General features: G+C 43.0%; 1 protein-coding gene across 1 annotated transcript in view; it reads right to left on the reverse strand.

The window, feature by feature from the left end:
* Positions 1 to 13,829, reverse strand: part of CATSPERB (catsper channel auxiliary subunit beta) — a 102,935-nt gene that overhangs the window by 60,059 nt on the left and 29,047 nt on the right. The window contains exons 9-13 of the mRNA XM_048852691.1: positions 13,649 to 13,681; positions 12,992 to 13,058; positions 2,098 to 2,144; positions 1,181 to 1,333; positions 44 to 196 (exon numbers count right to left, since the gene is read on the reverse strand). Coding sequence (XP_048708648.1) covers positions 44 to 196; positions 1,181 to 1,333; positions 2,098 to 2,144; positions 12,992 to 13,058; positions 13,649 to 13,681 — 453 coding nt within the window. The remainder of the gene's footprint in view (positions 1 to 43; positions 197 to 1,180; positions 1,334 to 2,097; positions 2,145 to 12,991; positions 13,059 to 13,648; positions 13,682 to 13,829) is intronic.

The raw sequence follows: 13,829 nt of genomic DNA on the forward strand, positions 1-13,829 counted from the left end.
AAAATTATACTTCACTTCCATATATATTCCCATAAATACACACCTGGCTTCCATAAACATAGAGAAAGTGACTTCCTGGATGAAAAAACATTCCAAAAGGCAAAAACGTAGGGTCTGGAAACCAAAATACTGGAAATTTTGTTTGCCTGTTCAATTTGTGGTCTGTTATCTTGTACACTGAGACCACTGCTTTATTCTAAAGAGAAAAAAATATTAACTATAGACATGTACAATTTTTGCACAGTCATTAAAACACTAGCATACAGAATATCATAAGAGAAAGAATGTATAGCACATTTAAATAGTTATAAATTTATGTCATACACAGTAATACACAGAATTTAGAGAGGAAAACCTGCACATTATTGTGTAACTGCGCACAAATTTTTGCTTTTCATTGACTGGTCAAAAAGAAACATTCCCTAATTTCTTGTAATTGAAGGGAAAGGCTTTTGTGCATTTAGAAAAGATTAAAACTTAAGTTCTGAAGAGGGGGAAAAGTGGTTGTGAATAAAGCAGAGTACTAGGAACCAGGAGAGCTGGGTTTCCAGCTGTGCTACAAGACACCCTGGAAACTGCAATAAAATGTTAGATTTTCCTCATCAAAATATAGTTGCTCATGAAGAGCCATTTGCACAGATAACCTTTTTCAGTGCAACACACCTAAAGAAGGACCCATTCTATATACAGAAATAAAGGAGAAATATACCTTTACTACTTCACACTTCTATAGCACATTCCATGCAAGGATTTCAAAAAGGGCCTGCAAAACACTAAGGTGAAGTTCATCCTTGTGCAGAAGTCCAACACCAAGCCAATTCACCACCTCCATCCAACACAGGCCTTGCCCTGGACTTCTGCACAGGGGAGAATGTCACTGTAGATTAATAAATTTTTATTATCCTCATTTTACAGATGGGGAAACTAATGCATAGAAAGGTGAAGTGACTTGCCCAAAAAGCAAACCCATGAAAGAGTCAGGGACAGAACTCAGATCTCCTAAGTTTCAGTTCCCCTCGTCTAATAATCACCGATACAGTTTGGCATCCTTTATCCAAAAGCCATGGTCTTGGACAGAATAACAGAATGGCATGGAAGGATGGGCAATTTAATTTAAATTATAAATTAAAGTTCAGATGTGTTAAGAGGCAGAAATTATGCCTGCGGTTCCATACTGTACCTGAACATTTATAAGACTTATTCCAGTGTTCTGCTGATAGTCAACAAGAAATGTCACTACTCGTCTAGAAAGTGTCTTTCCACCATGAAATCTACGGGGTAAGCAACTGTACCATTCTGTATATGGATCATTACTATAGAAACAGGTAGATACCTAAGAGGAAGGAAATATGGGATTAGGAACTCAATATGGCGAAAGTTTGTATGGGTTTTTATATAGTGTATCATAAGCTTGGTTTCAGAACAAAATGGAGGATCAGATCCTCAGCTGGTTTAAACTGGCTCAGCTCCATTGACTTCAATAGAATGCTTGTGAGCATTAAACTAACAAAACTGCACAAGCCTTCGCACAAATCCCTTCAGCAAGACCAGATTTAGTCTTACTCAGGTCCTGGATTTCTTCTTTTGGGCAGAAACTGACAACCATCTGGAACCAAGCCTACCTCTATGTTGGATCTGTGATATGGACAAATGGGAACTAGTAAGTAAGTAGAAGTTAATGAGAATTTTCCTGGAGGATTAAGGAAGCGGCTCAAGTAAACAATTGCAACTTTAGGCCCGAAGACAGCCCTTTGTGCCCATGTGGCGCCTAACTGACTTTAATGGGATCCACATTGGTGCTGGGGCCACCAATGTCACCCAATGGAAGTATCAACAGGGTCATAGTATGAGCTAAATGTTATTGCATATTAATTTGGAAAACAATTTTAAAGCTAGGAAACTAACTAGGGGAGATATAGCGTGCCAACTTTTTACTAATGAGCTATGACATCAAGACTTTACATGTTCAGATAGAAAAATGGCAAAGAAATAGGAAATTAAAAAATATAGACTGATATCAGTGGGAATACTGTTGCATTAGTACTGCAGTTACGATCAACCAATGCAAACCTTACCTGGTTTACTGCACTACCATACCTGGCTTAATGTCTTATCTTTGTTGAACAAGAGGCTAATGTAATCCACTAGGGGAAAAAAAAAAGGTATATCTAAAAGTCAAAGTCAGCATGAAATAGCTGTAATATAGTTTTATAAAAAGAGCAATATGGTTTCATCTTTATGGGACAGATTTCCCAGAATTGGGGCCAGTTCTTCAAAACAGCTAAGTACCGAACATACTCAGCACTTTTGAAAATAAAAGCTTATATCAGCTCATATAATGTGTGTGTATGTGTATGAATATAAAAAAATAAATAAAAATGTTATACTCCCCATACACCACCAACTCTGTTCCTTATTCAGAGGGGGAACCTGTACAAGCTGATTTGGGTTTAGGCAGGCTGGAAAGGGAACTATCACCTCTGTGGCATGTGCCACATTTCATCCAACTCTATAGAGACCCTTCCATGGGTTCTCTTTAGGGTTCCAGTTCCACCTGATTCTCCATCCCACCAGAGTCTAGGTAAGTTACATTGTGTCCCCCTCCACCATTTGAAAATCCCCTTCAGGGTTCTGGTTAAATAACATCTTTGGTTGAGGGAACTCCTAGAAGGCTGCTGGGGGTTTGGCTCGGCACTAGTGGAGAGACAGGAAGCCTTTAAGTGGCAGTCCCTCTCCTCAGGAGGATTCTTCAAAATCTGTGAGTTTGAGGATCAGAGCAGTAAAATAAAAAAAATTGTATTTTTTAGATATGAAAAGTATTTTTCAGTTGACGGATAACTGGAAAGGCTATAAATGAAAAAGTGAAAAGCTCTATTGCTAAGCTAGAATCTCCTACATTACACCAAGTGAGAACAGGAAATGGCTAAAAGGTCACAAAGCACTGCTAAAAGACAGTTAGCTACATGGGGAGCAATTTTAGGATAATTGTTTCTTTCATTTCCCTTTGACAAAGAGGTTTGGAGGGGAGGTGGATCTACAAGAAGATATCTGTACGGTAGAACCTCAGAGTTATGAACACCTCAGGAAAGGAGGTTGTTTGTAAATCTGAAATGTTCGTAACTCTGAACAAAACATTATGGTGGTTCTTTGACTTAATACAGCTTTGAAACTTTACTATGCAGAAGAAAAATGCTGTGTTTAACCATCTCAATTTAAATGAAACAAGCACAGAAACCGTTTCCTTACTTTGTCAAATCTTCTTTTATTTAAAAAAAAAAGTTTAAGTAGTTTACGTTTATTACAGTACTGTACTGTATTTACTTTTTTGTTGTTGTCTCTCCTGCTACCCGATTGCATACTTCCGGTTCCAAATGAGGTGCGTGGTTGACCAGTCAGTTTGTAACTTTGGTATTCATAACTGAGGTTTTACTGTATTCTGTTCCATACCTCCTGTTTTAATCCTTTTTCCCCTACTCCCCTCTCTTATGCTAAGTAGTCCACTGAATGAATAAAAGGAGAACTATTAATCTGGGGAATGATAACCAACTGAACAAACAAGTAAGGTAAATGACAAATCTGGTATATGGACAAGCTTACTCTATAGACTGCATTTACATGGAATAGAGTTTGTGAACTGGATTTGTGGAATGCTGATTTCAATCTGCCTGTGTAAAATAGCTACTGTGCACTCACATACAAGTACAAATGAAAATTAAGAACATAGAAAATATCCGTTGGTGTTAGAAAAACTCTTTTACCCCATATGCTCATGCAAAGGATGGGAGATGAGGGACCTCTTGTAACTGTTTACACAAATACACCTGTAAATAGTTTAAACCAGTGTGTAATTGTCTGGGTTAAATTTTTGCTCCCTTTTCAAAGCTTGAGTGAATGGGCTTTACACAGGGAGGTGGGGAAGAATTGTCACCCTAACCTGGAGCTAGGTTTCAGAGCCGCCACTATGTGGCCACTACAGCAATGTCTGGGTTATAAGAGCAGCTGCTGCTTGTTCTGTGCCCACTAAATAGTGTTCTGATCAGTGGATCTGTGAAGTCTATAGATTCACTGCCCATCCCAGCAGGACCGCTGCATTGCCTTGCAGAGAACTGCTGCACAGCAGTGCTGTAGGGCACTGAGAAGGCTCAGGTTTCCCTTCCATGCAGCCTCTCTACTGCCTATCCCTCATGCAGCAGGAGAGGTTACTCACCTTGGGCAGTAACTGGAGTTCTTTGAGAAGTGTGTGCCTCTGTGGTGCTCCACTTTAGAGGCACATTTGTCCCTGTACCTTCGGTTGGAGATTTTTGGTAGCAGTGGCTGTTCTGCCCACACATGTCCTACACATCCTTGTGTCCTGCATCGACGCTATATAGGTCTATGTGGCCAAGCTGCTCTCATTTCCTTCTTTATCACAAAGGCAGCTCCGAAGCAAGGGGGGATGGATAGTGGAGCACCCACGGGGACACATATCGAAGAACTCCAGTTACTATACAAGGTGAATAACATCTCCTCCTTCGAGAAGTGTCCTTGGGGGAACTCCAATTTAGGCAACTCCCTAGCAATAACCCTTTAAGAAGGTGGGAGTTTAAGAACAGAGTCCATCACTGAAGAAAGAACTGTGTTGCCTACTACCCCATCTGATCTTGCAGCATGATTTAGGGCATAGTGGTTGGAAAACGTTTGCATCAAGGAACATGTTGCAGCCCTGCAGATTTCAGCAACCAGAATGTCTTTGAGTAGAGCTACAGATGTAGACTGTGACCTCGTAGAGTGTGCAGTCACTTTTAGAGGAGGTGTAACCTCAGCTAATCCGTAAGGCAATAATACATCCAAAGATCCACTTACAAAGTCTGTGAGTGGAGACAGGTGCTCCCTCAGACCTATTTGCAGTAGAAACAAAGAGTCTAGGGGACCTCCTGAATGGCCTAGTTCTATCCAAGTAAAAGGCTAGTGTCCTCTTAACATTTAGTGCATTAAAAGCAGACGACTGTGTAGACTGTGGCTGAAGGGAAAAAAAAAAGAAAGGTGAATAGTTTGGATGATATGAAATTCAGAAGACCTGTTAGGTAAGAACTTTGGATGAGGTCATAAAGATTACTTTGTTCTCCAAGGAAAAGGTAAGGGAGCATCTGCCATTAGAGACACCCCCACCCCAACGTTTAGAGCAGAAGCGATGGCCACTAAGAAAGCAGCCTTTGTAGACAGATGTAGCAGCGAGCCTGTAGTTAGTGGCTCAAAGGGTTGTTTCATGAGACAGTTAAGAACTAGGCTGAAATCCCAAAGCTATGTAGGAGCTCTAATCTGCAGAAAAAGATTGATAAATCCTTTTAGGAATCTCGCTGTGGCTGGATGAGCAAATACTGAAAAACCTTCTACTGACACATGAAAAGCTGCTATTGCTGCTAAATGAACCTTGATGGAAACTACTAGGAAGGCCTGAATTTTTCAATTCCAGTAGGTAATCCAAGATTGAGGAAACAAACAGTAGAAAGATGGTACCACTTCTCTATTTCTGAAAAGTATGTCTAGTAGATTCCTTTCTGGTATTTAACAATATCTTTTGTACTTCCAAAGAACATGTGATCTCTAATCTTGAGAGCCCATGGAGGAACCAAGGTTGCAGGACATTCAGATTGGGGTGAAGTGTCTGATCCACATCCTGAGACAACACTCGAGGTTTGATTGGGAGCTGCCATGGAGTGTGAGAGATAAATTTGATGAGATAAGGAAACCAAACTTGTCATGGTCAAGCTGATGGAACTCCTTGCCAGAGGATGTTGTGAAGGCCAAGACTATAACAGGGTTCAAAAAAGAACCAGATAAACTCATGGAGGATAGGTCCATCAATGGCTATTAGCTAGAATGGGCAGGGATGGTGTCTCTAGCCTCTGTTTACCAGAAGCTGGGAATGGGTGACAGGGGATGGATCACTTGATTACCTGTTCTGTTCAATCCCTCTGCGGCACCTGGCATTGGCCACTGTTGGAAGACAGGATACTGGGCTAGATGGATCTTTGGACTGACCCAATATGGCTGTTCTTATGATGCAATCAGAATGACTTTGGCTTGGTCCTGTCTGATCTTGATAATGGCCTTTAAGAGCAATGGAATTGGAGGATATGCATAGAAAAGACCCTTTGTACATGCAAAGAGGAAAGTGTCTCCTAGAGGTTGGTGATTGAGTCTTGCCAGGAACAGAATTTCCTGCTCTTTGTGTTGGCTGACGTGGCAAGAAGATTGATCTCTGGAAATCCTCAAGCTACAAGTATTATGCTAAGGATTTGAGAGTCCAGCTCTGTGATACATGAAAAGGGGGGAGCGTAGCTCCCTTTTATGGGCACCCAGCCTTCCAGTTAGCTATAAAAAATCCCTCTTAGTACAGTAACTCCTCACTTAACGTTGTAATTATGTTCCTGAAAAATGCAACTTTAAGCAAAATGATGTTAAGCAAATCCAATTTCCCCATAAGAATTAATGTAAATAGGGGGGGGTTAGGTTCCAGAGAAATGTTTTTCACCAGACAAAAGACTATATATGTAAAGGGTTTAACATTTTTTTTTATATATCTACATATATACACACACACACTATAAGTTTCAAACAAACAGTATAATGCTGTACACAGCAATGATGATTGTGAAGCTTGGTTGAGGTGGTGAAGTCAGAGGGTGGAAGAGGGTCAGATATTTCCGAGGGAATGCCTTACTGCTAAATGATGAACTAGCACTCGGCTGAGCCCTCAAGGGTTAACAAAGCCCATTGCCAACTGTGCCCACATATCTATTCAGGGGACACCATCACAGGGCCTAATAACATCAGCCACACTATCAGAAGCTCGTTCACCTGCACATCCACCAATGTGATATATGCCATCATGTGCCAGCAATGCCCCTCTGCCATGTACATTGGTCAAACTGGACAGTCTCTACGTAAAAGAATAAATGGACACAAATCAGATGTCAAGAATTATAACATTCATAAACCAGTCGGAGAACACTTCAATCTCTCTGGTCACGCAATCACCGACATGAAGGTCACTATCTTACAACAAAAAAACTTCAAATCCAGACTCCAGCGAGAAACTGCTGAATTGGAATTCATTTGCAAATTGGATACTATTAATTTAGGCTTAAATAGAGACTGGGAGTGGCTAAGTCATTATGCAAGGTAGCCTATTTCCTCTTGCTTTTTCCTACCCGCCCCCCCAGACGTTCTGGTTAAACTTGGATTTAAACTTGGAGAGTGGTCAGTTTGGATGAGCTATTGCCAGCAGGAGAGTGAGTTTGTGTGTGTGTGTGTTCCCGGGGGGGGGGGGGGGGGGGAAGGAGTGAGAAAGTCTGGATCTGTGCTGGAAATGACCCATCTTGATTACCATGCACATTGTAGGGAGAGTGGTCACTTTGGATGAGCTATTACCAGCAGGAGAGTGAGTTTGTGTGTGTATGGGGGTGGGAGGGGGGTGAGAAAACCTGGATTTATGCTGGAAATGGCCCACCTTGATTATCATGCACATTGTAGGGAGAGTGGTCACTTTGGATAAGCTATTACCAGCAGGAGATTGAGTTTGTGTGTGTGGTTTTTGGAGGGGGGTGAGAGAACCTGGATTTGTGCAGGAAATGGCCCACCTTGATTATCATACACATTGTGAAGAGAGTGGTCACTTTGGATGGGCTATTACCAGCAGGAGAGTGAGTTTGTGTGTGTGTGGGGGGGGGGGTGGAGGGTGAGAAAACCTGGATTTGTGCTGGAAATGGCCCAACTTAATGATCACTTTAGATAAGCTATTACCAGCAGGACAGTGCGGTGGGAGGGGGTATTGTTTCATGGTCTCTGTGTGTATATAATGTCTACTGCAGTTTCCACGGTATGCATCCGATGAAGTGAATACTGTCTCCCACGGTATTCTTGTCAGCAAGTTAAAAAAGTACGGGCTGGATGAATGCACTATAAGGTGGATAGAAAGTTGGCTAGATTGTCGGGCTCAACGGGTAGTGATCAATGGCTCCATGTCTAGTTGGCAGCCGGTGTCAAGTGGAGTGCCCCAGGGGTCGGTCCTGGGGCCGGTTTTGTTCAATATCTTCATAAATGATCTGGAGGATGGTGTGGATTGCACTCTCAGCAAATTTGCGGATGATACTAAACTGGGAGGAGTGGTAGATACGCTGGAGGGCAGGGATAGGATACAGAGGGACCTAGACAAATTGTAGGATTGGGCCAAAAGAAATCTGATGAGGTTCAATAAGGATAAGTGCAGGGTCCTGCACTTAGGACGGAAGAACCCAATGCACAGCTACAGACTAGGGACTGAATGGCTAGGCAGCAGTTCTGCGGAAAAGGACCTAGGGGTGACAGTGGACAAGAAGCTGGATATGAGTCAGCAGTGTGCCCTTGTTGCCAAGAAGGCCAATGGCATTTTGGGATGTATAAGTAGGGGCATAGCGAGCAGATCGAGGGACATGATCGTCCCCCTCTGTTCGACATTGGTGAGGCCTCATCTGGAGTACTGTGTCCAGTTTTGGGCCCCACACTACAAGAAGGATGTGGATAAATTGGAAAGAGTCCAACGAAGGGCAACAAAAATGATTAGGCGTCTGGAACACATGACTTATGAGGAGAGGCTGAGGGAACTGGGATTGTTTAGTCTACGGAAGAGAAGAATGAGGGGGGATTTGATAGCTGCTTTCAACTACCTGAGAGGTGGTTCCAGAGAGGATGGTTCTAGACTATTCTCAGTGGTGGAAGCGGACAGGACAAGGAGTAATGGTCTCAAGTTGCAGTGGGGGAGGTTTAGGTTGGATATTAGGAAAAACTTTTTCACTAGGAGGGTGGTGAAACACTGGAATGCATTGCCTAGGGAGGTGGTGGAATCTCCTTCCTTAGAAGTTTTTAAGGTCAGGCTTGACAAAGCCCTGGCTGGGATGATTTAATTGGGGATGGGTCCTGCTTTTGAGCAGGGGGTTGGACTAGATGACCTCCTGAGGTCCCTTCCAACCCTGATATTCTATGATTCTAAGTGAGCTGTAACTCACGAAAGCTCATGCTCAAATAAATTGGTTAGTCTCTAAGGTGCCACAAGTACTCCTTTTCTTTTTGCGAATACAGACTAACACGGCTGTTACTCTGAAACACGTTGTTAATGTAGCCTCACACTCTACAAGGCAGCAGGAATGGAGGGAGGGGAGACAACATGGCAGACAGACACAGAGACACACACCCTGTGTGTGAGAGAGAGAGATGCGCATTGCCCCTTTAAGTATGCTGACGCCACTCTAAGTACATTACCTTTTTAATTAGATCAGCATGTTGATCCTGTCCTGAGCCCTGTTGTGTCCTCCCTGCTCTACAGAGATGGGGTAAGCGGGGCGCCCACCCTGCACACCAAGCAGGAGGCTCCCGTGAGCAGCTCCAAGGCAAAGGGCAGGAGCAGCACATGGCAGTGTGGGGAGGGACAGCTGAACTTCCCAGCAATTGATAGCCTGGGGCGGCTGCCACACAGGGAATTTAGGGGAGCGGGAGGCTGCCGGTCCACTCTGGTTCCAAGCCCCCACCACTAGCTCCAATGGGCTGCTCTTCCTGCAATCAGTGGATAAAGCAGGCAGCTGCCAAACAATGTTATAAGGGAGCATTGCACAACTTTAAACAAGCATGTTCTGTAATTGATCAGCAACGTAACAACAAAACAATGTTAACCGGGACAACTTTAAGTGAGGAGTTACTGTAGTTGTTCTTTACTTGCTTTACCTATAAAAGGTTAAAAAGTCTCCCTGCATAGGTAAAAGAAAGGGAGTGGGCACCTGACCAAAAAAGAGCCAATGGGAAGGCTAGAACTTTTTAAAACTGGGAAAAAAATTCCCCTTTGTCTGTCTGTCTCTGTTGTTCTCCCAGAGAGAAGGGAATGCAACTATGGTGTAAGAAGCTTGGGGACAGGTATGAAAAATCATCTGAATCATACCTAGAAACTACTCACTTGAAACCCCCAGATATGTAAGTAGATCAGGAAATGTCTAGGAAGACACAGTTAGGTTTATTTCTTTATGGCTTGTGGACTCCTCAGTGCTAACCCAAAATGCTTTTGTTTTGCTTGTAACCTGCTTGTTACCTTGTTGCCAAGAAGGCCAATGGCATTTTGGGATGTATAAGTAGGGGCATAGCGAGCAGATCGAGGGACGTGATCGTTCCCCTCTATTCGACATTGGTGAGGCCTCATCTGGAGTACTGTGTCCAGTTTTGGGCCCCACACTACAAGAAGGATGTGGATAAATTGGAGAGAGTCCAGCGAAGGGCAACAAAAATGATTAGGGGTCTGGAACACATGACTTATGAGGAGAGGCTGAGGGAGCTGGGATTGTTTAGCCTGCAGAAGAGAAGAATGAGGGGGGATTTGATAGCTGCTTTCAACTACCTGAAAGGGGGTTCCAAAGAGGATGGCTCTAGACTGTTCTCAATGGTAGCAGATGACAGAACGAGGAGTAATGGTCTCAAGTTGCAGTGGGGGAGGTTTAGATTGGATATTAGGAAAAACTTTTTCACTAAGAGGGTGGTGAAACACTGGAATGCGTTACCTAGGGAGGTGGTAGAATCTCCTTCCTTAGAGGTTTTTAAGGTCAGACTTGACAAAGCCCTGGCTGGGATGATTTAACTGGGAATTGGTCCTGCTTCGAGCAGGGGGTTGGACTAGATGACCTTCTGGGGTCCCTTCCAACCCTGATATTCTATGATTCTATGATTCTTTAAGCTGGTCCTCAAGAAGGTCATTCTTGATGCTGAATTTTTGTAAGTGGGTTTTTTATATCTAGCAATAGCCTGAGTTCTCAATGTATTTTCTTTCTTTTTTTTTTAATAAAATTTACCTTTTTTAAGAACAGGATTGGATTTTGTGTCCTAAGAGGTTTATGCACGTTTAAATTAGCTGGTGGCAACAGCTGATTTCCTTTGTTTTCTCTCTCAGGTCTTCCCCAGAGGGCGGAAAGTTCAGAGTCTGAGTCAGAATGCTCCTCCACAGATTGTATCGAACGTGACAACTCCTCCTCATGGATAGTCCAAGATGTAGGTCTCCCAGAAACATGAGCAGTCAGTGACCCGGCCAATTTCAGTACTGAGAGGCATCCAGAGCTTGCAAGAAGAGGAGACTCAGGCTCATCTGGTACCATAAGGTCTTTCAGCTACCAGAATTCCTGCAGCAGAACAGAACTTGGTACTGGCACCAATGACATTGCAGAGGCCGCTGTGCGAGGCACTAATGGCGGCACTAAGGAGGTTGAAGATTCAGTCTCTTGTTAGTAGTAGTCTTTGATACCAAGCCCTTAACCAAAGAAGTATGGGACTTAGCTGAAGACTTAACATGCTTAATACTCGGAGCTTCACTAGCACTCCTCTTGGGTCCTGAGGTCTCTGGGGACCGGATCTTCTTTAATGATGAACTCTCCATTATTTTGCTCCTCTTATCCCCTTCCTTATACTTGGAGTGGGAAGCTCTAAGTACTGGCAGTGTGGTAATCAGTACTGTAATCAAGGAGAGCATTAGGATGCGGGGGCTAAAACCCTGGTCTGTAGAGCCAGTGATGGCTGATGTTCCCACAGGGCCACCAGGACCCCAGGAAGCACTGTGGAGAATAGTTGCCACAGGAAGTACCTCCCAAGGGAGCCAGAGTGACAGTACCTTGCGGCCCTCTGATTGGCCAATCATCCTATTTAATTCTGGAGAATGCCCCAGGAAGTTGTCTGGGCAACACCACAGCTTTTGGACCTGCTACGACTCTGGACCTCACATTGTTTCCTGAACTCCAGCCTCCGATTTCAGCCCGACTCTGACCCTGACTCTTGCCTGGTATTACCTCTGATCTCCGGTCTCTGATCCTAACCTCACTTTGACACAGATTCTTGCCTAATGAACCCAGCTTTAGAAATTCCTGTGACTCATGCTCACTGACTACAGTCCCTGACACTTGTGGACTCCAGCCCAGCTGTGACTGCTAGGCCAGACTGTCTAGCCCCGGTCCCTTACAGAGAGTGTTGGAGACCGGGGTTTTGTTGCTGTGTTCTCCTTGGAAGCTCTCGATCACTGTGATCTCAATGACAACAGGGCACTGACAGACAGAGGATCCCTGTACAGGGGGTTTTTTGTACTTGGGTCCAAAGCCAGTCTTAAGGCATGCTCCATTATTAATAATCTCTACTTAATTTCCCTGTTTTTACAGCATCTTCCCTTAAAAGAAAAGCAGATTTTACACTTGCTGGGAATGTGAGACTCTCCCAAACAATGAATGCAGTGGGAATGCCTGTCACTAACAGGGATTGCTTGTCGACAAGAGAGGGGCCTTTTACATCCCAGGGAGCCCAGCATCACCAACAAAAGAAAAAGTTGTTCAAACCCCTCAAGAGGGGAAAAAGAAAAACAAAACAAAAGTGCGTGTGTGTGCACGCATGCACATGTACATATTTTAAGAAAAAAAGAAAAGAAAAATTCCAACAAACAGGCACATACTAGACTCCATCTCTGGATGCAGGTGGTTGAGAAGGAATTGAGGACGGTTTGCCCATGCAGCCTTGGTATGTGGCACAAGGACGTGTGAGCACATGCACGGGCAGAACAGGCACTGTTACCAAAAATCTCCCATCAAAGGTGCAGACACACGTGCACCGAAAGTGGAGTATCCACAGGGACACCACTCAAAGAAGAACCACAGCACTTCTATTGTTTTTTAGCGTTTTTCATGGGTGGATAAGTTGTGGGAGAATGGTTGGGGGGGATCAGCCCCTAAACAAAAGACACTTTATAGTTAAGGCTGGGATTTTCAGAAGATCCTAAGGGAGTTTGGTGCCCAAATGCCATGGAAATTCAGTGGGATATGGATGCCTAACTCCCTTTGGCTCCTGTGAAAACCCCAGGTTAAGTGATTAACCCGAACACAACTCAGTTCCTAACTAGGCTTTACTATTTTTTCCTTTTCTCCCATTTCATAGATTTAAAAATTTTCACATCTGAACTTCTCACCTTCATAGCTCTCTTTGTTAGCTAGACATTGCACATTATACCATACATTTGCTCTGAAATAATCATCCTATGACAAACAGAGGGAAATACATAATTAAAATAATTGCATCCCTTTGTGATATAATTTTTCTGTACATAAATAATAGCTTAGTTTGCATTAAAGAATCCTGCAAAGACACTGGAAGGTGCAAGGAGGGTTGGGCTTGATCAATAATGTAGATAAGAATAAATACAGGTTGATGGAAAAAGGAGTTGGAGAATACAGCCACTTCCTGAATCTCCAAGTCAGGAATAAGCAAGGCCTGAACATAAAGCTGTTGGAGGTGTAATTTTTCAAACATGTGAAACCAAAGTCTTGATAAGTGGTAGTTATTAAAAGATCCCATGATAATGCTACTCAGTGTCCACAGCCAAGTTCAAATCTGAGAAAGTAAATTGTGCATGCCTACAATTCCCTCTGCTGTATTATTCTTAGTAGGCTGGCCTAACTTAAAATGATTTTGTGAACTGTTAGGCAATTGTGGTGTTCTAACCCAGAAATTAAAAATATTTCTGTGATTTTTTAAAAATATTAATTCATTGGAGTAAAGTGATCTTATACTGTAAACACGGAAAACAAACAGAAAATTAAGAAAACTGCTTTTCCAAGATTCTCACCCTTTCAAAGCCACAGAAGTTCGGTTTGGTGAACTAGGGAAAAAAGAAAGCAAAAAATTAGTAATACTAGTATGTGATCATGTAATTAAAGATCATCATAATGCATGTGCACCAGGGGATGAAATTAAGGTTGCACACACAGCCTTAATTTTGGTATTTACTAAATGCTGAATGCTTGATT

This window comes from Caretta caretta, chromosome 6 (genome assembly GCF_965140235.1).
Source record: "Caretta caretta isolate rCarCar2 chromosome 6, rCarCar1.hap1, whole genome shotgun sequence".
Taxonomy (NCBI): Eukaryota; Metazoa; Chordata; order Testudines; family Cheloniidae; genus Caretta; species Caretta caretta.